Genomic DNA, 25,020 nt, shown 5'->3' with positions numbered 1-25,020 from the left:
ATGGTGGGAATATATTAGCTGTTTCTCTGTTTTCTGAACATCTCTATCAATCTAGCCTATTTCAATACATTTTCGGCATCTCTCCCCATGCTATCTGTTCAAGACTGATGATCATGCCACAGCGTGTGACAAACAGATGAGGAGAAACCAAAGAAGCACATTTTTCTTTTCCACTTGATAAATAGAAGATCTGCAAATGAAACTGAAATAAATAGTATATTTGCTTATCAAGTGTAACCTCTGTGTACTATGCATTTGCTCGGCAGGGGCACCCGAGCGTTCGAACATCAGTCATTTTATAAATGTACATCCAAAGGCAAAGCAGCCCAGCTACAGTGTGTTATCCCCGATGATCCAGAGAGGGCCTGTCAGATACAATATGACAGGAGTACCGTCAATTCACAAGCAGAAATGGGTACGAAAGCCTGGAGGTGGGCCAGTAAAACATAAAAGCTAGACCCCATGCTCTTTTGTCTGATGTATGTATCAAAGAAACAACGGCGGCATGTTCCTGTCATTCGATTATGAGTGAATTAAAAAGAACAGTTTTAGTAAATTACAGATTTCTTGTGGCAGACAGCAGTACTACTACAAAAGCAGTGAAAGTTAAACCCTGTTTCATTCAAGCGAGCACACTAGAATTGATTTCAACAGTTTGTTTTTGCATTATTGTTGGAATTTTACTTGCTGCTGCACAGAAATTAAATAATTTCGGCACTGAATGAGACTGAAAGCCAGCAGAGCAATGAAGGACATGGTGCACAGCATGCATATCTAATATCTGCAAATGTTCCAGGCCTGGTTTTTCAGTGCAGTTTGAAAATGCAAACATTTTTCTAATGACAACCAGTTTTGATTTTCTGAATCATTATTTTCTTTCTGTAATATACCCGAGACCATTTCCTCTTATTGGAAGAACATTTTACTGTATGTTTCCTTCTGAGCCTTTGGCACAAGCAGTTGCTATTAAAAAAATAACCTACTTTACTTCTCTTATTATGCATTTTATTTGGGCTAAACTAATGCTGCTGGTCACAGTGCTACAGCACCTAATCAAAGAGATTCCATCATCACAACCACCTTTATCTAAAGATGGTGCCCCACTGAGAGTGAGTCGGTTTGAAGAGATTCCAGAGGCGACAAAGAAGAAAACAAAAAAGAAATAATTTACATATCCTAAAAAAATACAATGAAATCATATAAAATACAAGTGCAAAGTTATATGCTAATGAAACTGCAAGTAAAACTAAACCAACACTGAAGGACCTCTTGAAATAGAGCTTTTATTCTCAGTAGGGCTAGTTGTTTTGATAAAGATTTAGCAACTAAAGCGATTATAAAGAGTTCTCATAAAAATGTAATTACATGTACAGATGAAAGACAGGCGGCTAATGTGAGCCTTCAGCACAGCAGCCAGCTCTGCTGCATTTACTTTACTTTTGAAAACGACTTTACCGAGTATTATGGCAGCTTGTGTGTTTGACACATATATACTCCTTTTTTTCTACAGAGACAGCACTTCACTATAATATATCAAAACAGCCACTGTTTTTGGTTTTTTCTTGTTCTTATTCTTTGTGTTATTATTGCTTCAGAGACAGCTATGACATTTTTAAAGAAGGCTACACTTAAATGACTGTGAAAATGTCTTGTATCTGTCTTGGTTTATTAATTATTTTAAAAAAGAAAAAATGCTTCTATGTTCTTCTTACTGTGAATCCTATCAAGACCAAGAGACATCAAGGTGTTGGGACATCTCTCAGTACTTCCTGACCTTCACACTTTGTCTGTAACACCTAGTTGTTGCCTCCAACTGAAGACAGAAATCTCAGCTCAGCTCATAACTGCGCAGCCACATTGAATATCACTGTAATTTTAGGAAACTCATACCCTAAAACAGGATAGTGTGACAGTGTATGATCAAGTGAATAAGTAATCACTCAGCCGTAGAGACCATATGACAACCATCAGTTGAAAGGGAAAAAATGAGTAGTCCTCAACTAGAAAATCTCGAAATGTTCAAATGCGTGGCTTGCTAGCAGATAGCGGTTTGCACGGAACATGCCACCTTGTCTGCAAATAGTAAACAGCTGCTCTCTGAGCATTAGTAAAATTGTGAAAAACAAGTTGCAAAGCAGAAATAGACTGCAAAGCAGCTTTGAGGCACAGCTTTTACTGTGAAGGAGAAATGTTCTCTATCATATGAGTTATCATATGAGTTGGTGTCTATCATGCAAACTACAAGCAACCGCTCTAATCTCCAAGCAAGCAAATCAATGATAAGGAGATTCTTGCTATAGCATGAACAGGTCGAAAATCGGTCAGACATTTTTCCCTCATGTCCAGTATGGTAGTCAAAGGAGTCCAATATGGTAGGCTAATTAGCTAACTGAAACTAGTTAGCTAAATATGCTGGAAGCATGCTCACCAAACTTTCAACTGCTCAGCAAGTCATGTTAGCCCGTATGCTAGAAAATACATTCAGTCCAGTGGTTTAGACTAGTTGAGGGGAAAGCTTGCTACATGTAGCAGCTTACTTGTAACCTACCTGCTAATTGCATAACTTGGATACTACTCTCAGTTTTGGTGCTCTATGAGCATTTCTGGCTGTGGTGTATGACAAGCTGACTTAAAATAAAACACACTCTCTCTCACACAGTGCCCATAGAAAAAGTGTGTTATAACTGTATCATAATAATTCTGGGACAAGAATGAGGGTCTGTGGCACAGGAGAATGATATTTATCTGACTTTAGCTCCACCTGTTATTAGGATAATTCATTTTTGGTGGTTATCGTGAGATTTATCATGTATATCATGTTCTACCTGTAGGGTTGAGATAATACCACCTGCTTCTCGTGTTATTTGAATAATTAAGTGTTATAAATGAAATCAAACACACTCAGTAGAATTATATTCACTGGAAAGGTGAAACAATGACTGCAGTGTTAGTTTTCACCAGCTGTTTGGAAAAATAGAACACCATTTGAGATAGATGACATGCTTTGACATTTTTTGGCAGTGCACCTGAGGCTCAGTTGTACTGTTTTTTTGTTGTTCCTATTTGGACACAACATCCTTTTCTAGCCTCTTACACTAATGATTCCAAGCCATACAGAGAACTGTCATCTCTACCGCAGGTCTCCAACCTCACCAACTAATCAACAATTTATTTCAAGAAGCTGCAGAGAAATAGTTGTGTCCCTGACAGAGCCTGGGAGTGTGTTGGGCTGCCTTTGAGAAGCAAACTCATTAGAAGTCTGTCTCTGGTCAGATGGGCTGCCAGCACAGCAGTGACCATGGCGACACGTGACTTGGCTGCCTGGTCCTTTGTCGTAGACACTGAAGCCTTTATAACTGAGGTGCTAGCAAGTGTTACATAACGACACTGTGGAACTACATCATCTGTCCATGTAATTTTCTCACTTCTTATGAAAGAAGTGAGAATTTCATAACTCCTTCATAACTGGACGGGAACATTTGAACTGACACAGTGCCAAAAATCTAGTTTTATCTGTTTGTTTTGCCCTTTGGTGTCATATTTGGAATGTTTTCTAGCCAAACACCTGTTTTTCTTTGCTCTATTTCTCATAAAGGCGCACCTTTTACTTATTCCTTCCTGTACAAATCAAGATTTTTGTGTCATGGCATCCTTTCAAAAAGCCGGCAATGCTAACTGGCTATGATGTCTTTATGTTTACAGCAACACTGGCAGGACTACACAGACTGCGCTGGCTTTTTTTTTTTTTTACCATGGCTGATGCTGGAACAAAGAGCACATAGCTGGAGGAGGGCCACCAGAGCAGAAAAAAAGAGAAAATGCTAAAAAAAAACATGCAAGCTTCTTTGACCTACTGGGTCGCTCAGTGTGTGTACGTCTGTGCGTATCCTGTTCATTTTGTAACCCTCCTCATTTTGCCAAAAAATGCCCAACTACGACTGGTCGAATCCCCTCCAGGCCACACACTAGCCCAGCAATGGCATTTGTTGTGTGGGTGTATGAAGATTTTTGGGGTATTTTTTTCCCACCAACCATCGAGTTATTGTCTGTGGGTCGAAATGCGCACGAGTCTGCAGTCTGACTATGATCAAATCAGGATTTCAAGTACTTACATTTCATACTTTAAGCTCCGGCTAGCCTGTGAAGTAACAATATTCAGGAAAATAGTCCTATCTTTTTTTTTCCGCACTGAAGAAGCATTTCTGATATGCAGAATTTCAATTTGAGCCCATCACTTTGCAAACGCAAAGCATTAGCAAAGGCTGATATTAGAGCTCAGTAGTGCTCTCAACAGAGCTCTCGCCAAGCAGAGAGCAAGTGATGCAATCTCACAAGCCTCTCACTTGCCTAAAAGGAGTAAAACTAATTTCACTGTCCTAAATTCTCCCTGGCTGTCTTGTCAATTTTCCACCTTATGAACATTTCCAGCTTCCGTTCAATAGCACAGACCCCGGCATGCAACTGTGCTCTTGTGTAACCCCGCAATTTAAATCCACCCCCCACCCCCCTGTGTCCCCGTCAAGTGTATGAAACCAACCTCATAACACCCCACCCCAGCCCTCCTGAATTGCGCTTTCCACCTTGGAGAATATCATATGTAGACCTTTCAGCGGCTCACTAGTGAAGACAAATTGCAAGCTTGTTTGGAGGGGCCTCTAGAGAGTGATTCATATTAATGGCTAGCTGGCAGTGGAGAGCGGGCTGCATATGCAAACTCCATTAGCAGGTTAGGCTGGAGTGTGTGACCTGGCAGTGCCACCATGAGCTGCACTCACAAGAGGGCGGGCGGTAAGGAGGAGGCTGAGGTGATGGGAGGTGGTTGTGTTTCTAAAGAGCTGCAGGTGCAGTGACATGTGTCTAATATGGGAGTGTCTATATATTGCAGTAAAACTGACAAATCACTTAATTAATGTGTGTTACAATAGTTAGACTTTTTTTAAGGTTTTATTATACCTGTGACGCTGACACTGCAACTCCAAAAAATGCATCACGTACAGTCAGCATATAAAAGTGCAATAATTTTTTAATTAAAGTCGACAGTCTACACTGCTGAAGCAACCAAAGAGTTTCTCAAGGCAAAGAAATTTTCCATGACAGCATCAGCCACCTGATCTCAACCCAACGGAGCACGTTTTTCAGTTACTGAAGGTAAAAAGACGCACAATCAAGCAGCAACAGCAGCTACATAAAGACCTGGCAGGTTATCACAAGGGAGGAAACACTCCATGGGCTTTAGAGATCAGTCAGTCATTGCCTGCAAAGGATTTTCAATCCAAGTATTAAAAACAATCTTTATATTTTTTTTGTTTGTCCAGTTTCTTTTGAGACTTTGAAAATGGCTAGGTGGCTGGCAGGGTGTATTTAAAATGGCTGTTAATGGTTCTTAACGGTTAATGTAATACTTTTGTTAAACCCCTTGAATTAAAGCTTTTAAGCTGAAAGCCACTGTGTGTGTACAGCCGCAAAATTCCTGTCATCCAGGCACTGTATATGGAGCATTAGTGCACAGATTTGTGCAGTTTCTTTTATATCACAAGGTTCTTTCAACATTATCATTATTATTAATAATAAATAATTATATAATGCATGAGGATATACACATATATATATTCTCTTTAGATACTGTATTTGAGGTAAAGAACAAAGACCTCAACAACTAATGAAACATACTAACATTTTTAACATCTAGTTGCCCCAAAAATGTCAAGTATTGAAAGTAGGGAAGGCCATGGGGTTGTTAAAATAAAAAGAGTTTATCCTCATGGGAGCACTAGTGTGCAGCATCAAATTAATGGCAATTTGCCTGTTTGATTAGATTTTTGGTATGCAGAGTTTGTATTTTGGCCTGAGGGTGGCTCATGTCCAGAATAGATTATAAAATGTATTATCTACATTCGGGCCTGATATTTGAACTAGAGGAAAGGTCACAGCGTACACATACACACACACAAAAGTCCTATTCTTTTTGAGGACTGTGTAGATTCATATAAAAAAAGAGTTTCCAGTGTTGGCCTGCACAGTTCATTATTTGACATCAGTCAAATAGTTGTTGAGATGTCTCTGTCTGGGCGAAAGTGATAGGCTGACAGGTTGACGTCTCCATTGTCAAAACTCCACCCAGAGAGATTTTATTAAATTCTCTTCCTTTCATTAATGAAAGCAGCACTCCATAGAAACTAGCTTGAGCTGGCTGTAGGGCTGCCACAAACAATTATTTTGATAGTCGACTAGTCACCGATTATTATTGCGATTAGTCGACTAATCAGATCATGCATCCATTGGATGTACAGCTACAGCTTATTGCACCAGCAGCATCTGCTCTTATATAACTATCATTAGCTTACAGCTTTAAGTGTTTAAGGTATGTGCTAACTAAAACTAAAGACAAGATGATAGTTTATTAAATTTTAATGAAATTTGCAGATTGTTTCTGGTGAAGTTTAATAAACTCCTTGCTATATTCTCCGAGCATCTCACACTTCTGATAATCAGTGTCTGCTTGACGTTTATTCAGCTGTGTAAAAACTATAACTTTAATCTCAGCCAAACCGATTTACTCAGAAAATTAATTACTGAATGCAAATAAAATACTAAAAAATCAGAGCCCTAACAGGATCAATGTAATAATGTCCAAATTATCCATTAAGAGTTTTATCAAAATAACGTGAGCCTATATATATGGTGTTAACCTGAGTAGCGAAAGACGGCGGTGGGTTTGAAAACGATTTGCCGGGAGTCCGGTGTTCTCACGGGCTCTAGTGAGCCTTGCCCCCGGCTAGCTATCGAGCTAGTGGGTAACAGACGTCTCCGAAAACGTCGGAGCGCTTTTGAAAATATGTGGTGTCTTGATAAACTGAGCAGATATTTGAGGTTTACACAGTACATTCTCACCTAAAATATTTTAAACGTTTATTTTGTGACCCAGAAAGAATAATAAGAGTAATAAGAATAATAAGAGTTTTAATAAGATAATATTAAAACTAACTAGCTGCCGCCATTGTTGGAAACTGAGCTGGGCTGCGCTATGAATTCTGGGACAAAGCTTCTTCTTCTTCGGGGTTTAACGGCAGCTGGCATCCTTGTACATGCAGTGCTGCCATCTTCTGTTTCAGTCCGTTATTACACTCTTAAATCCTACTACTTATTCCTGCGTCTTTTGTGATCTTACAAAGCTTCAAACGAGCGTCGACTATTAAATCAGTCGTCGACGATTTTGATAGTCGACGTAATCGTGACTAGTCGACTAATCGTGGCAGCCCTAGCTGACTGAATTCATATAGATTTGATAAGTTATTAGAAAGAGATTTCATACTCGACTTAGATATGAAAAAGAAAAAACATCGGCTTCAATGTATAATTATTCTAACCACATTGTCTTTTATTGGATGCATGGCTTTCTGGAAAATTTGTCACCATCAGGTAGATTTGTCACTTTGTTGTATCTGCTAGCTCCACCTACATCAAACCTGTGCACCTCAGCATGAATAAAGAGCCATTATCAGCTTTCAGAAAACCACACTCCCCGAATGCCAGTGTGTAATATGATTATTAACCACGTGAAGACAGATTGTCTCGCAATTAAAACCTCCTCTCTGCACTCTCCTTCTCCCAGATACTTGCAGATGTGGACAGACAGAGCTTGGCCGGAGGCCGAGAAGCAGCCAAGTCCTCCATCCTGTTCTCTCTCTTCATCCTTCTATCCCCCCTCCAGCCTGATCAATCCTCTTTATAGATTTCTCATTTTCATTTATCTTCCAGAATGTGCTTTCCTCCCATTTTAGGTCTTACAACAAATACCTCTTGATACCTCCTCTTTTCTACTGCCAAATCCTTCCTATCCCTGCCCCCTCAAAAATACATAACAGAAAATAACAAACAGGCAACCCCCCCACCCCAGCCCCCACCCCAAAAAAAACCACTGACATCACTTCAGATTAACTTCTTCAACAAAAATCTGCTCAGCAACAGATAATTAAGAATGTGCAGAGGAACACATCATTTGCATTTTTTGTATATGTATGTACAAAAAGCAAAACACTAACCTAAGTGTGCTGTCAGGATACATTACAGCACGGCGGGAATGCATGCATGAAATCTGTCACAGCTGCCCAGGGCTGCTGGACGGAGGAGGCAGAGGAGCGAACAAGATGAAGAGACATCAAATGAGAGAGATAAGAGAGAGTGAAAATCAACAGAGCCGGTCAGAGGCTGACCTTTGGCCTTGTACCTGACGGGAAGGACAGCGGTCTCTCCTGCTCTGTCCATCTTGTCATCTCTTGCTGACAACACCAAGCTGTTTCACTTGCACTGCCTCTGTAAGTTATACTCCTCTGTTTCTTTCTGTTGACATAATCTTACCTGAGGCAGATATCAGGCAGGTAAAAAATGTATTCACTCTACTGGCATGAAGGTACAATCAAAATAGTGTTTGTCCATAAATATGAGCCTACTTCTTTTTATTGAGCCACTTACAGTTATTTAAATGATCCAATGAACTCATGTATGTTCTGTTGAAAGGAGATAGCTTAAAGGACATGGTATTCCACAGATACATACAAACTGGCACTTTGGCATTGGCGCTGTGACACAATGGGTTTATGCCAACATTGAGATTGGTCTCAGTTCCAATTTGTTGCGCATGGATGCTTGCACAGGACCTCTCGGTCTCATATTTGATTGTACTTTCACTAAATCCTTTTCCTACATGCAGAACTGAAGTCCTGAGTCCAAAGCAAGGTTTTTTAGATTGATACTCACTGACAGAAATTATGTTTTTATTCATTAAAAAAAGACTATTTTTCAGTGATTGTGTGTATTCAGTTTGTTTTGATATTTACCAAGACGAAGCAACTGTTATAAAGTTTAAGATCTGGAGTTAAAAACAAAAAATCCTGTTTTCATCCAAAGCATTGTCAAGAGATGCTAAGCATTTCTAGATATCTCATGCTACATTAGGCAACAACACTAGCTGGAGACTGCTGCAGCCAGAATTCTGCCAATCATGTGCAAAGAGCTTGATGATCTTGTCGCCTTTGAAAAAAGGGAATAGGTCTGCAACCATTTCCAGTCTGTTGCTGTCTAAAAGGGTTGCACTTGACTAACTCAGATGGATAGCAATATGTTGGGAATCCGTCTGCATTTTTAAATTTAATGGCAATTATTTGCACATCTTCACTCTGAGAATGATTGAGAGTCCGAGGGAATGAGACAGACAGCGGTTGTTTGGAGACAGGTTGTCTCTCCCCAGGCAACCTGTGCAATCCCCTTGTGATCATAAGCGATCGCCCAGAGGTTGAGAGGGTTGCACTTTCAACCTTTGGGTCACTGCAATTTTTTTTTTAATTGACAACAACCACCAGTTTTTCCTACTGGCAAGAAGGTTGCTGTCCTATTTTTCCTCTAGTATGACTGAGCCATTAATATGCCCAAAATATGTGACAAAAGCTCCAGTCTCTTGGCTAACAAATAAACTTTTTTCTCTCCACCGCTGTAGATTTTATCATGCATTGGCAGATTGTTAGGCCTCGGTGTCTGATACTGCTGCAGCTGATGCCAGAAGACAACTTGTGCAGATTTCTGTGACAGATCTGCACAATCTGTATTTGACACCCTGGGAATGACAGCGAAAAGCCGAGCAAGCAAGGTAACACTGGTAAATGCAAAAAGGTGGTGCAGAAATAAAATTTGAAGAGTTATAAAGTCAGCCAGTTGGCTCAGAGATTTAATGACCACAGTTTGGCTCTTTGCTGTTCAAGGAGCAGATGACTAAAAAGAAACTTGTCCAGCCGAGCTTGTCACCAACAGTCGTTAGGCCCTCTTCAAAATTTTCATGAACGTGGGAAGCGCAAACCATACTAAACAAAAGTATAGAGGACATGCCAGCAGTATAACTGGGATCGGCTGACGTTTTTTGGAGGAAGTGTATTTGTTAGGTTTTGTATTGTTGATTGTCATTTATGCTTAGAAATATTTAACCATATATGCTTAGAGGTATATAATCATTTGTACATTTAAAGAATGTCTCATCCTAGGAGGTCTGTAACAACTCTGATAAGATCACACACCTCCTAGGAGAGGTCGTATCTCTCTCTTTGTTGATATATGGTATAGCAAACACACGTATATCTCTTTAAGTATAAGAGCCTTTTGTTCAGATGGACCCGCTAGACTCCTGGCACCAGCTTTGGGGAGTCTTCACAGGGTCACATCTTGACCTCACACAAATCACACCACACACACACACACACACACACAGGCAAGGTACTCTTTGTGTGTATGTAGACGTCATATGTTAATGAACCTATGCATATTCATGTAACCTCAATAAAAGAGCAGTGTTACGGGAGAACGGACGAGAGCAACTGGGGTCAAGCGAAGGAACGGCGTTTGTCCGGTCTCTCCGGTGCACGAGAAACATGAAGAACTTTGCCTACTTGTGTCTTGCTTGCTGTGTAATTATATTGTCTTCAACGTTCCAGCGAATAGGTTCAAGCTACAAACCTATCAGTATTTGTTTCCATGACTTGTCAAAGAAAGGTTATCAACACCATATCTCCACAAGTCATAGCAGGAAGGTGGCCACCTGCTAAGAGAAATGCATTACATTGAATTGTACAGAAAGAATACAAAATTGCTCCATTTTCATGGAGCATAGAGCTGCATAGTGTGAAATTGCCTAGAGATATAGTGTGAAGCACACAGTGACGGAGAGACCTGTATCCATGGTGACTCTAATGTTCACTAAACAAGCAGTAATGTCTGGAGGGTAGATATTTTTCTTTATTCTTTGCTTTCAAATGCATTCATAATGATTATTCTTTTGCATTGATACAAAAAATATATGAAGTTAACCCTCGTGGAGACTAGCAATGCTCCTTGTGCATTGTTTCGCTGCTTAATCAAATGAGAATTAATCAGTGCTCAGTAAGCGATGCAGCACTGGCAGCTCTGAGGCATTGGATGCACTGTGAGAGGAGCCTACAGAGGACCAGATGACACCATATTGAGGGTTTTAAAAATTCAACATGTTTTGCATTCGTTTAAATCTCTAACAAAGTCAGAGAGAGGTCAGACACTAATGTTATCTGTCTGCACACTGCCTAATGCTTTGGTCAACATTTTTACATACTACATATATCTGTCTTGCATTTGCATTTGCAGACGTTTTTCATCAGCTTCCACCTTCTCCATAAAAACACAAAGACAGAATAATAACTACAGAACATTTGTTCCAAATGTGTGATTCACTTGCAGTTCCTAGCTCGTGTGATTTGGTCTCAGATTCAGATTTGACTGGCTTCAAATGATTTGTTTTAGCTTTGGGAGGAGATGACTGAGCCTTGGCTAGTGTGTTTAAGCCATTCTGTAAAATAATCCAGGATGTAGGAAAAAGAAAGTTTTCCACAAGTAGCCCGGGTAATATGGTACACTGCTTGCTTTCAGTGCAAATGTGATACAGCACAGGGCTGATCCAGCAGCTCTGTAACTGAACATCTTATACTTAGGAGCTGCAGATCAGTAAAAACTAATGATGATTTCACTAATTTCATGAGATTTTCTTCCTATGCACCTCCCAACACATCTTTGCACCACTACTACTGTATATACTACAGATTCAGGCTTCAGTGTTTCAAAAGTTTGAATTACCAAAATTCAAAACTCCTGTAAAAGTGTAAAACAAACCAGACTGAGGCCTAAAGATATCTAAAAAAAATCTTCAAAGTTTGATCCCACAGAGAGCAGTGCTGCATGAATTTTCTGGCATCTTTGTTCCACTATTGATGCAGTGTTTGAAACCTGGATGCTGACCTGCTGTTTGACTGAAATATACTCCCTGTAGCCCAGGGCTCAGGCTTCACCTGACACTATCGGCTGGCGGGGGTTCGCTCATGCTGAAAATGTAGGCGCATTGCTGTTATGTGCATATGGCGTATATTAATGTCACGTCTAGTAAATTACCGTGACGGTCTTGATGCGACCACTGCCCCTGGTGCAGGTCCAGCCGGATCGGTTGAACAGGAGGCTGCAGACCTCCCCCTCCATGCAGGGAGCCATCTCACACCACTGGCGGCTGCGAACAATTCGTGCTGGGAGGCAAAGAAAGACATCAGGTCAAAGAGGTAAATTAGACAGAGAGACAGATTCACAGAGCGAGAGAGAAAAACTGCAGAAAAAGTCAACTTTTTTTTCCCCATAACAAACAAATCTGTTGTTTTTATGCTCACCAGACACAAAGGTAACCTTATACGTTGATGTCTCTAAAAGCCTGTAGTATTTTAATGAGGTTCTTGTTGAACTGGCATGTCAGAATTGCCTGTGGTAGTAACCTTTACAGGCCAGCTGGCGGTCCATAAATTACTCTCTTGCTAATGCAAGCTTTCACTGCAACTGCACAGAAAGATTGCTTCCCCCCTCTTCCCGTTTTGACATTTTTTTCTTGGTGGAAATTAAAACATAATAATGTTTCATTTGTTTAAGCTAAATTATACTCTGAGAAGTTTAGTCCAGCTACAGCTTGGCCATAAATTTGATCCTGTTACAAAATGCACACATCTTCATTTTTCTTGGCATCATCAGAGAGCAGATGAATCCATCTTTTTCCCCCACTGAGGTCCTAATTAGCTGGAGGCTGTGGTGGTGGTGGCATATCTCCATTGTGTTTTACAGGTGTAGCCACAATTTAGGCGATTATTTGTTTTTAGCCTGCCTACCTAAAGAGATCATAGCTTTTATACACTGGAGATCATTGTGGCCATATTAGAACGTGACAAATGACATGACTGAAAATTGGTCAAAAAACACACAAAACGCAGATTGTAATAACAGACAATCTGCGTTTTGTGTGTTTTTTGACCAATTTTCAAAAATTATTATATATTATATATATTTTTGTTTTTTACATGTGTCTTGTTGTCCAGTAACTGTGGGAGGAGAAAACTGTGTTCATTTAGCATGGACAAATGCATTAGTAAAATTGATGCAGCAGCACCATGGGTTTTTCAGTCTACACATTCTTCTTGTCAAAACCTGATGCCAACAAACCCACAATGCAAATTGAACATTAACAGATCAGTGACAGTTTGGGAATTGTTGAGGCGGCGATGGTGAATAATAGAAGGAAAAGGACTGCAGATGTCTGGTTAGACTGCTTTTTTATTTTTATTTTATTTTTTGTTGCACTCAGCACCCCCAGATTTACACTTTCAAACTTGCAGTCTTAAGCCCCAATGGACAGTGACATTATTTGAGCACTTCTAGCAGGTTTTACTCAAAATAAACCACAAACAACACAGGCAGCTGTGTTCCCTACACAGTAAACCCACTTATGGAGGCATTTGGCCAACATGTTAGTGGCAGGCTAGCAGCTGTAATTTGGTTTTAGGCCCTCGCAAATGTCAAATGTATTATTTCTGATGTCAGTATTGCTATGGTGCTGGACTTATTGTTTTTAGACTTTATGCAGTTGTGACACAAATGACAGCTGCAGGGGTCTGTAAACCTTAAATTCATTTTTAGTAGCATTTTATAGATAGATTAGAGAGAGGAGATTACATATCAGAAAGGCAATCAAAAACAAGCCTTTCTCCAGTCTTCTTAAAGTTATTTGGTGGCAGAAGACGTCAGGCTGTCACAGCGTAACCAAGTGATGCTCCCATTCTCCCGCTGCAGCCTGACTGCATGACATTGAATTAACATTCGCCTGTCGTCGAGGTTGATAAGCACTGATTGTTCTTTACACAGCGTGCTAAAGCAACACTGAAAGGTTATCAGCTCTCTGCGGACCTGGCTGGGGCCACCGCTCCTGCCTACCCACGATCCCCCGGGGCAGCACATTGTGGAACGAGGTAACATGGTGGGCAAATTGAAAGAGAGGAACTACAATTCGCTGAATGTCCGGAGGAGAGCTGATGGTGGAACCGAGAGGGGAGCCGCAGAAGGGGAAGAGTAAAGAGGTGCGGAAAGGGAGGCCTTGTGACATTTTGCTGTGAGGTATTCCTGTCCAGGCCTTGTTAACGGTCTGAAATTGGTCTTTGGAGTGTCAGACCCCAACTGCTAGTCTGCAATAAAGATCTGCTGTCTTGTGGTATTTATCAAGCTGGCCGAATAGCACCCTCATGTATGTAACGCGGCACACACAATCACTGCTGTGTAAATACAAAGCCATTCTCCCTCAGCAAATAATGGATATTATTTACTCATCGTGGAAGGAGCTGTGCTTTTTTAAGCCTGCTCTCATAGTGTTGCCATGCAGCCAGGGAGAGACAGCAGTTCATCGAAACAATACATAAACCTGTCGTCACATCGTACAGAACGAGCTTAAGAAGATAGTTTAGCTTTGCGACTGGATTCTGAGACAAAATGGTCATTTTGGCATCATCCTGAGTGGGGAAGAGGCAAATCTAAAGTGACCTTCCTCCTGACACAGCAACGTGCCGCGGTGAATTTTCATTTTCACAGCTATCCGTCAGGTGCAACAAAGCGTAGATTTATCAGTCAGTTGCAGATGTAGTTTTGAGTACATTACAGGGCCAGCAAAACTCAATTTCCAGGGCAAGGAATAAAAGCTGAGCTGGCAAAGCGGTGGGAGTGCTGACTAACCGTGGAGTGCATCAGGCCAGCCAACCCAGAGTCACGCAGGTTGGCTAAAATAAATGCAGTTTTCAGCTCCTGCTGTACTATCCGGGCACCCGATAGCTTGCCCTTGTTACTTTTTCAATGCCATCCATGACAACATGAGTTGATCTATGATGACTTGATGAGTCTCCTGGTGCTGAGAGCCGCGGATTGGTGACACGGCGTTAGGGGGGGATGAGAGCATTGCTGTGATAACCTCATGCACGACAACATCATGAATAACGCGAGCGGCAACAAAACGGCAGCGCTGCAGTTCGGCTTTAGCCTGTCTCCATCCATCAAACCTATCGCTCCCAAAATGCTGGCACGCACAATTGTAGACACATTAAAAAGCTTAGACGTTACAACCACCCACCCACCCACTAAGCTTCTGTGCTAAAGCTGTCTGAAAATATCTGTCTGCTGCTTGATTTCACCCTTCAGTATGCTTTACATGCTGTGGGTATAATAAACCTGGCTTGTTGGGTTACTCAACTGGTGCAAATTGCTGGAAATATTGTGGCTATCTTGGCATTATAGTTTTATCATGGTGTTTGAACAGATTTTCAGGCCTGTTTTGTAATGTTTTCCTGTTTGTTATGGTAACAGCAGAGATGAAACAGCTGGCTGTGGTGGCTGGAAGAGAGGAGGAGAGTGTCTCTGTCTGGCCGACACCTGGGTGGCCCGTCGTGTCGCAGTCGCTGTCGGAGTCCCACCCAGGGACCGCGGACGTCAAGCCAGGCTTATCAGCTGCCAGGGTCCCTGTCGGGGTACGGCTCTGGACCTCAAACTAGATCACACGTAAGACCATCTGTCCCCCCTGCACACGGTGCCAAGCCCTGCCCAGCGCAACACAACACTGCCAGACGAGACTCAGAGCAGGGCAGGAGGCACAACGGCGACTTCTAAACCAGACGCGCTGCTAATCTGATGAAATTCTGCCACCGCAGAAGAGCAAAAAATAACATCAAATTTATACTCAAGCCACAGGCAGCTCATTTAAAATGTATTCAGATGAAGAGAGAGACACTTTCTCACCAAGGACACACCAAAGGATTAATTGCATCGAAGAAAAAAAACAAAGCGACGAATGAATCACTAGAACAATTAATTAAGGGCATCTTTTGAAATGGAATAATGGAACTAATACTGATGATTCTTATGCAGCAGTAAACACCCTACAAGATTATAGCCAGTCATTAAAGCTGGGCACCAAAAACACTGTAACAGGTTTTTACGGGTTTTCGGGCTCATGTTAATTAAACTTCAATCACAGATCAATCTGCAACATTATCCTGACAGCATGGGCCTGATGGGCTGATGATCAGCCCGCCTACAAAATGGATCCACACATAATCATGTATTGTGTTTGTTGAGAATCCAGTTAGTTTCCTGTTGCAGTTTTTTGGGGGGGCTTGCTTTGCATTTCTGGTGGGTAGTGTTTTATTTGTGGTTGTTGACACAGATGGGAAGTTTACGCTCCACTGATCAGAAATCAATAAACCATTAGTAGAGTTGTACCATAAAAAAATAATTTATAAATTTTTTTATGGTTATGAAGTGGTTATAACCAATCTGGGTTAATCCATCAATCAACTGGCTTTTCATGAGCAACAAACTATTGGTCAATTACAGAGGGTCAAAATTAACCAGATGCCAAATATTGTATTTTCAGAAAATACCTGTTCCATATTATTGTAGGGTCTACCTTACAATGTGAAGCGCCTTGAGTTGACTGTTGTGATTTGCTGCTGTATAAATACAATAAAATTGAATTCAACTGAAAATTTACACTCCTTTAACTACACAGGGGACAACTATCAAAGTTACAAATGCAACAGTGATACAACAAGACTTTTTATGACTTGTCATTAGCCTTCCGTCTTTTTCTAAAGCTGAATTTTGTCACTGCACCGAATCTTTCGGATTTTCTTGGCATCACTGTTGAAAGCAACGTTCCATAGAAAGTTCATTCAAAGGTAGTAAATTGCGCACTTAGACACACTAGTAATCAAACGCTTGTAGATTGCAGGGTGACTCCATTTCCATGAAAAACTATTAAATAAAAATCTTAAAGGTGTTTTTACTCTCTGCATAGAGGGCTTTTAATGTGAAACATCAGCACATCCTTTTTTTTTAAATTGCAATTGCAAATAAAAGAAACATTTGAACTCCTTGGTGAATAAAAATATTTCTCCTAAACAGAAAGAAAAAAAAACAAGAGCAACAAATTCAATTCAATTAAAATTAACTTTACACGTTCAATAGGGATTTCTTTTGTGCTTATGCAACACTGAATAATCATGGCTGTGTTCCATATGAAAGATGAAATTGCTCATGAAACTGCTGCTATGAAATATACATTCAATAAATATTAAAATGATCAAGATGAGGTAAATATGGAAGGAAGTGCTGTTAGCACTGCAGGCAAACTACGCCAACAACACTAGCAAATGAATGTCAGATCAGAAGCAAACATGTTTTTCAAAGTCACGCTTGTTTAAAACGAGGGCCTGGCTCTGTCTGCAGTTAAAATAAAGAGTACATCTAATCCTCTCGGCTATGCGTCTGCAATATAAATACGAAAAAAAAACTCTTTTGTTTTGTTTTGATGCTTCTTCTAAATCACTTTTTTTGCCCGTTTATTGTCAATAACGCTTTGACTGAGCGCAAAACGAGAAGCTTGAACCCAGCATATAAACGGTCTCCCTGCAGCCTCTTATCATGGTGGCCATCGAGCTTCATACGATTACCGTGTGATGTGGTGGCATGGCAACAACGGGCCACGCAGAGAAAGGGAGCAGGAGAGACTCGGGGAGCAGATTAGAGTGAGAGCAGGGAGACAAGCAAGGAAAAGCACATAATCCTCCTGTGTACAGTGTGCAGACTAAACCTGCACAACCCTGACATACAGCAGCACAAAAAGAGGGCAAAAAAGCTTGAAATACACCTAAAAAAAGAGTAACAAAAGAAGTAACTTGCAGAAAAAAAGCCACTGCCCTTGCTGCAACATGTTCAGTGAAGTAAAAAAAAAACAAAAAAACAGGAGGAACAACTCGGTAATATGTCATACTGCACAAGCAATGCAGCTACCGTCTAGGCTAATCAATTCATAAATTCACAGGTAACAACAGACTTTATTCACTCTGAGGCTTAGATAGTTTTGTCGTTATGTAATTACTGAAGGCACAATACAAGCAGGACGGCAAGGGAGATAAGAAGAATTGTCCAATTGCCTCTGTTAAGCCATCAGCTGCAGATTGTAGTAACTTTGAAAATGTCTCAGAGGTTACATCAGACTAAGGCTTGGATTTTAGTTTCGATTCATTACAGGAAACAGTAAAGGCCCTCAAATCCCAGAGCTTTTCGTGGTGATTATAACTCTGCCGATGACTTGATCCAATCTGTGCTCACAGTGTAAATTGCACGTATACACTCCAAAAGGTCAGCTGCTCACGGGGTCAAATGTCAAACTGTGCACTTTATCAGTGTGTAGTGTGAAAAGTCAATCTCCCAAAGTTCTGTGCACAGCAACCAAAGCTGACAAGCATCAGTTCTTTGAAAACCAGTAACAGACAAACATAAATACGAATAACCCTCCACACTGGTCATACCTATTGGGTAAAAATGGATGTTTATCAAAGCTTCAGTTCTGACTGTAATCACATTACCACTCACCATAGCTGACAATGGAAATGTTGGAACATTATTCTACCTCAGGTGAAAATCAAAGGTTTTACTTCTATACTCTTTTTTTTTTTTTTTACTTCTATACTCTGCTGAGTGTATTCAGCTGTTAATTTTCCAGTGTTAAAACACTACATCTCCAAAACCAGTTATGTAGATGTTTGTAAAGGACATATCTAAAGTCTGAATTCACTCAATAAAGCTTCCTTGATTGCTGTCCATGGTGCTGATCGTTGAGCTGATCTAGCTTATGGATCCTGGTAGATGAACTGGCCTTTGTTCTATTAGGTCAGTCGCCTAATGTCTGCAATATCTTTGGGTACTAATTCATAATACATTATTTGCATGCTAACAGCTAAAGTTTTGACATCCTTAGATCTGATGTCTTTACCAGCTTTAATCACACTACTGGAAATAAAGGTGGACCGTGCAGGTTGTCGAGATATAACAGGATTTGACACTGTTGCATCTGTGACTCACACCTTTACAAAAATGCTCTATTACTTCCAAAAGACAAGTTATCCCCCCACAAAAATAACCTTCCATATTTCTTATTAGAATTGAGCGTGTAGATCCAGCTGCAGAAACCGGGGGAACTAGAGAAGACTATGACGTGGCAAAAATATATCCCACTAGAAGTGAACCAGGGACATTGCAGTTATTTGCTAATCATAAGTCAGCACACATCTTAATTTTTCAATCCTTGGTCTCAGCATTTAATAGCTATTGGTATTATGTATGAGCATGCTCTTGATCTTTCTACCGCTTTATAAAATGAATAGTTACATATTCAGTTCAATCCAGTTTTAACTAGAGTATGTGCCACCCGTTGACAACAAAAGCCATCTCAAGGTGCTTTGTATTGTAAGCTAAAGACTTTACAAAGAGAAAGCCAACGAGCCGATGATCCTTTATGAGCAAGCGATTCGCAACAGTGTCCTCACTTTGTAAGACGAGGAGACCTCTTTGTGTTACAAACTGTAACATCCAATCTGTAACACCCAAATGCACACCTTTGTCTCATTTAGTGGCCTCATTCAAATGCGGATCCACAAATACAGAGAAATTAAAGCCATATCCTCTCTTAGCTACTTGTCTGCAACGTGCTTCCACTCTCCCTCTGGATGTGAGAGCACCACTCATGGGTTCTCTTGCAGGATGAAGGAGGACACAGCGCCTGCCTGGCCAGATATCAGAAAACACTGCTTAACTTGTCCATCGGCAGGTTCAGTCATAAAGAGTGCACTAAAAAGGCCAGTTTTTATCACAAGCACAACTTTAGAGTTATTAACACTTTTATTGCACTTACAGTAACATAACTAGTTAAGATCAAGTCGGGCAACCCGCCTCTCAATTTCTCTGTTCTGTGTGTGTCCGTTTCACCACAATACACAGGCCATGACGCAGAAATGTTGAAACAGAGAGCAGAGGATAGGAAAAAAAAGGAAGGAGCACACATAAATAGCACAAGCTCCTGATATGACTGCGTAATCAAGCAGCTAAAAATGCGGCAATGTCGGATAAACCTTGTTCCCGATTTTCAGTTCTAACAAGCCGCATCCACGGGATTGGTTCCTTAGTCTTGTTGTGTTTGAAACTGCACTGACATCCTGCAGCTCCCAGGCAAAAAACGCTCAGCCGTGTAGCTGACTGCTTGTCTTCGAGCACACAAAAGAAACACCATATGGACATGCATATAAACCACAGCTCTCCGTCACAAAAAGGAATTTGTTTAAGTTACTCTTTAACCTGAAAAACAAATGAGATTTTTGTGCTCCGTTCACCATATGTTTCCAAAATTAGTCATAGCTGTAAACACCCCGTATCAGGCAGGCTCGCTCGCCTTTGTTTACATGCCACAGACGGAGAGTCAGTGACGGTTCCACTTTCATTAAAGGTCACTGTTCTATCACAGGATCACAAAAGGGCAGTGATCCACTTCTTCTGCAGCTGTGAAAGTGTTGTATAAAACTGATCAGGAAGAAAGTGGAACACTGAAAGAATGTTCCCCGGCCTTGGTGAGATACAGAAATATATAAACCTATTTATAAGTCTGTGAATTGTTTATGTGTTTAGAAGGGCAAAAGAGGATTTATGGGAAGGGCCATTAAAGTGAATGTAAATGAATATGCTCTCAGCTAAAAGGTTAGAGAGGATATGTGAGCACAGGCATCATTAAATCCACTGCATTTTGGTGCAATACACACTAATTCCATTTAAAATCCTGGCAACGACTGACGAGCTCAGCTGTCAGCAGAAAATCTTAATATGACCCTGCAAGCAACAGGTCCCAACTTTAATGCGCTGGCTATTAATGGAGCGTAGGGTGTGGTGCGGCAGGAAGCCAGTAATAATCAATTTCCTGCTGCTGTAATCATAGTTCTCTGTAAATTAATTAGCATCTGTTGAGTGTTATGGAAAAATGTCTGCGGAGAGGGAGAGGTGGTTAAAGGCAGCGCGCCGAGAGGATGACATGGACTGTGGGGCTCTGGTGTCAGGGATATTAGATTAAGGCCAACATGAGTCATCGCATGATGGAACTAATGGTGCATCTGATTGTGATATTGTGAGCTCCAATCACACCCCTCCCATCCCTTTCATCGTTCTTATCACCCTTAGCTAGATACTGTCCAATGGCTCAGAGACAGGGGCTCTAAAGTATAAAATCTTATCTACAAAGTGGATGAACACTGGAGTCTCCATTACAAGTGATCTTTTTTTTTTTTTTTTAAAAACCCAGGTGGAGGAGGAAAAGGAGGAGGAATATTCAACCCAATACACGCTGGAGACACAAAGCAATTACTAATTTGCTGATGTCACAGTGGCTGACTGAAGAAGGCCTAATGCAGACAACCAATCACACAGTTAGGAGTAAAACAGTCTAAAAGGCATCAAAAAGTCAGACATGCAAAGTGATTATCGATTGGCTGGTTAAACAACCAAATTACATCGGCACTTACTTTTAATGGAGAGAGAAGGAAGCCAATACATTTTGTTCATTGGGCTTATTGAGGACAGGTTGCGCTCTGTTGTTGTTGAAGTCTGGCTTTTTACCCAGTGTCAAACGGGGGAGATGATGCTGCTTTGCATTAGGATATTTTTGACATTAATAACTTGGCTGTAAAGTGGCTAATGACTCTTTGTCCTGTTTTCTTCCATTCTCCTTGGGTTGGTAAAGTTTCATGACTGCATAGTGCATGGTTACGACGCTACCATTTTGACAAAGACTGTCCAAAGACAGGACAGTCAGACCGACACAGCGGTGCCGTAGTTCCTGCAACAGCTGGTTTGTCCAGCAGCACGTTTGGAAGTCACGACACAGGCGGACAGGCAGAAAACAGCAACTGCATTCCACTCAGGAGTAGCCGATGCAGGGCTGCGGTATTGTGCATTTTGCTTCACTGAAATGGGACTCCTACTGGAACAGAGACATTATTGTTAATAGTTACACCTGTGCTTTTCCTCTTATAATTTGTCATGATGTTCCTGTTATGTCAAAATGTCTGCCATGAAAAAGGTCTGTAGATGCTGTTGTGGCAGAGGAAATGATTCCACGTGTCATTATGGCATGTATTATTGGTCTTGGCGATATTTTAACCTGAAGTTGATTTTTTTTTTTCATTTTGTTTGCAGATCAGTTTAGTTTAGAGTTTAGTACCCTAACCCTTTTATCAAAGCTTCCTTGCTTTGGAAATTTGACCAAAGCAAGAATGGATCAAATGAAAAACACTTGTTGCTAATTTATTTTAAATAGTGTTATTTTCCGTAGTTACTTCTTCTGGGGAACCAGCTCCCAGTGTGGATTTGGGGATACAGACACACATCGTGGCTCAAGAGTTGGGAGTTTGCCTTGTAATTGGAAGGTTGCCGGTTCGAGCCCCGGCTCGGACAGTCTCGGTCGTTGTGTCCTTAGGCAAGACATTTCACGTACCGCCTACTGGTGTTGGCCAGAAGGGCCGATGGCGCGATATGGCAGCCTCGCTTCTGTCAGTCTGCCCCAGGGCAGCTGTGGCTACAACTGTAGCTTGCCTCCACCAGTGCGTGAATGTGTGGATGACTGGGTGTGTAAAGTGCTTTGGGGTCTAGGGGGGACTAGTAAAAGCGCTATACAAATACAGGCCATTTACCATTTACTTTACTCTTAAGATTAAGCTTAAAATTCTATGTGTTTATAGTTAAGGCTGGGTCAGGTGACCCTGTACTCTCCCTTAGTTATGCTGTAGTAGGCCTAGACTGCTGTGGGCTCACTCTTCATGTGTTTATACACCACTCTACGTTTAATCATTAGTTATTATTAATCTCTGGCTCTCTTCCACAGCTGTTTTTGTCCTGTCTCTCTGTCTCATCTCCAACCAGTCACAGCAGATGGCTGCCCCTCGCTGAGCCTGGTTCTGCTGGAGGTTTCTTCCTGTTAAAGGTTTTTGCTTCCCACACTCGCCAAGTGCTTCATCACAGGAGGTCGTCTGATTGCTAGACTTGAATTGATTGTTGTTATGATTTGGCATATAAATATCGCATCAGTTGAATTTAGTTTTGTTTTTTATTTCCATTAACTAAAATGTTTTTTTCAGTATTTATGTCACTACTTTAATTTTGGTGTTTAGTTTTATTTTACAGCGTATTATTCAGCTTTTCTCAACAGGACCAGAGCATCCAGAGAGCACTCCTAGGTTTGTGAAATTACAATGCAATTACATACATTAAAAACTATCAAATTTTTTTTTTTTTGCACGAGATTTATTCAAATACTTCATTGTTCTCCACTCCTGCATTACTGCAAAAAATGTACAAACGTAAATACATGACTAGGTTTCCCACTTTTTCCCACCTTGTTCAGAAACACAGATCGAGATCCCACACTCAACAAGAGTAAAAAGTTTGACACAACTTGTTCAATTAAGTATGAAGCCACTGCTAGCAGCCAGCTAGTGTAGGTTAACATAGAGACTGGAAAGAATAACTGCTAGCCTGGCTCCGTACAAAGAAAACTAAACCCTGCCTGCAGGCATCTCTGAGGTTCATTATTAACAGTAGTATAGAAATATCACAATCATATTTTACAAGAGATCATTCCTTGTACATCCTGGAGACTCTGCGAGTGGTGTTAAGGTTAGGGTGTAAGCCAAGCTAACCAGCCGCTAGTGATCTTATGTAGCACACAAGTGTGCCAGGTGACTCGATCCTTAACTCTTGATGAAAAACACTTCCCTAAAAAAATCTTAAAATTAAAAAAAAACAAACCTAAATGCTCAGAGAATATTTCTACTTTAATAGTTTAATTGAACTACAGCTGTTCGATTTATGGTGGTAAAGGTGGAGTTGCATACAACAGGCTTCATATAGGGAAATATTAAAAGGTTTTGACATGCTGACTGCAATATAGTTGTTATAGGTGAAATACAAATAGTTTTTCTTCAAACATAGGGGAAAAATCCATTGTGTTACAGAAATATTGAAATTACTTTGAACTTTTTTTTCATCAATTACACTTTTTAATTAGATTGTTTCTATGTTTATAGCACACCAGCCGATTCAGTTGCTTGCCAAAGTGACTTCTTCTCCCGCTGTACTGAATCACTCCAGCTACGTTCTCTAATATTTATTCTCCATTGGGCTAGAGAAGTCACTGAACTCACCATCTACGCAGGCCGGCCTCGCCCTGGTGGTGCCGGCGATCTGGCCTCTCCTGCAGGCGCAGCGGGCTGTCTGCCTGGCGATGGTCCGCCTGGGAACACTGCTGTCTCTGTTGAGCATCACTATCTCGCAGGTTCCCACCGCCAACTGGCCTGCCAAACACAGCAGTGAGGATAAAGTACATCACATTAGCATAATGAGTCAGTAATGAACTTATTACAGAGGAGCAACTGGTGTTCAAAGGTGAAAACGACAGGCTGGCTGTTGTTTGCAAAGAGACATTTTTTTTTACCTTTTTGGCTTTGTGTTCCACTAAAGAGTTTAATATTCTCATTAAAAATGTCAGGAAAGTTTTTAGTGCTTTAAAAGCAGGCGGCTAGAATGCTTTTTCAGTTTTAATACACCATGACAGAGTTCTCTTGATGAAAGTGCCTTACAGGGATCATGCAGGAAAAAAAATCAGTTAAAAGAGCATCTTCCATTTGGCTAGCCATAACTGCAAAATAACAAACACACGAGTCAGAGGCTCCGAGATATGAGAGCACCATAAAACAACTTATTGATTTTTTTCACGTAATGGGCAAAATCTAAAGACTTCTTCTGACTGTGAGCATGAATGTTCTCTGCAAATTTCATAGCAGTCAACCCATTAAATAATGAAACATCAAGACTGTTCTCGCCGTGAAATTGACAACACTGGCCATTTGTAGATAACTTATCCTCGCGTGTACCTGAAAATATCCACTTTACAGGCAGTCGCAATAATTAAACAGAGAACTCACAGCCATGCCCGAACGTACAATGTGAGGTTAACACTCTCACACCCTGTTTGAAGCCACATTTATTTATTTTTTGCTCTTTTTATTTGACTATCCAAATGAGTTGGACCACTGACAGAAATAAAATGTTACTTGGTTGACGGAGTAGAGGCTGCTGGGCACTGCTCCTACACCAGACAGACCAATTTTCAAGCCAAGCTAAGCTCTACTGAGACAGCAAATGGACAGAATGTCTTAAAGTGATGATTACCTTGCTCAGAAATCTGTGTGTGTGTGTGTGTGTGTGTGTGTGTGTGTGTGTGTGTGT

The 25,020-nt window shown here is 40.9% G+C and overlaps 1 protein-coding gene across 2 annotated transcripts in view; it reads right to left on the bottom strand.

Annotated features, from left to right (window-relative positions):
* Nucleotides 1-25,020, bottom strand: part of tafa5l (TAFA chemokine like family member 5, like) — a 40,835-nt gene that overhangs the window by 3,573 nt on the left and 12,242 nt on the right. For both annotated transcript variants that reach the window (XM_005941651.3, XM_005941652.3), the window contains 2 exons: nucleotides 23,937-24,086; nucleotides 11,959-12,086 (listed from right to left, as the gene is read on the bottom strand). In XM_005941651.3, the coding sequence (XP_005941713.1) occupies nucleotides 11,959-12,086; nucleotides 23,937-24,086 (278 nt within the window). The remainder of the gene's footprint in view (nucleotides 1-11,958; nucleotides 12,087-23,936; nucleotides 24,087-25,020) is intronic.

Source organism: Haplochromis burtoni, unplaced genomic scaffold, assembly GCF_018398535.1.
Source record: "Haplochromis burtoni strain Fernald_Lab_line unplaced genomic scaffold, NCSU_Asbu1 Contig_307, whole genome shotgun sequence".
Taxonomy (NCBI): Eukaryota; Metazoa; Chordata; class Actinopteri; order Cichliformes; family Cichlidae; genus Haplochromis; species Haplochromis burtoni.
The sequence above is the reverse complement of the archived record's forward strand: the minus strand, read 5'-3'. Positions and strand labels throughout refer to the sequence as shown.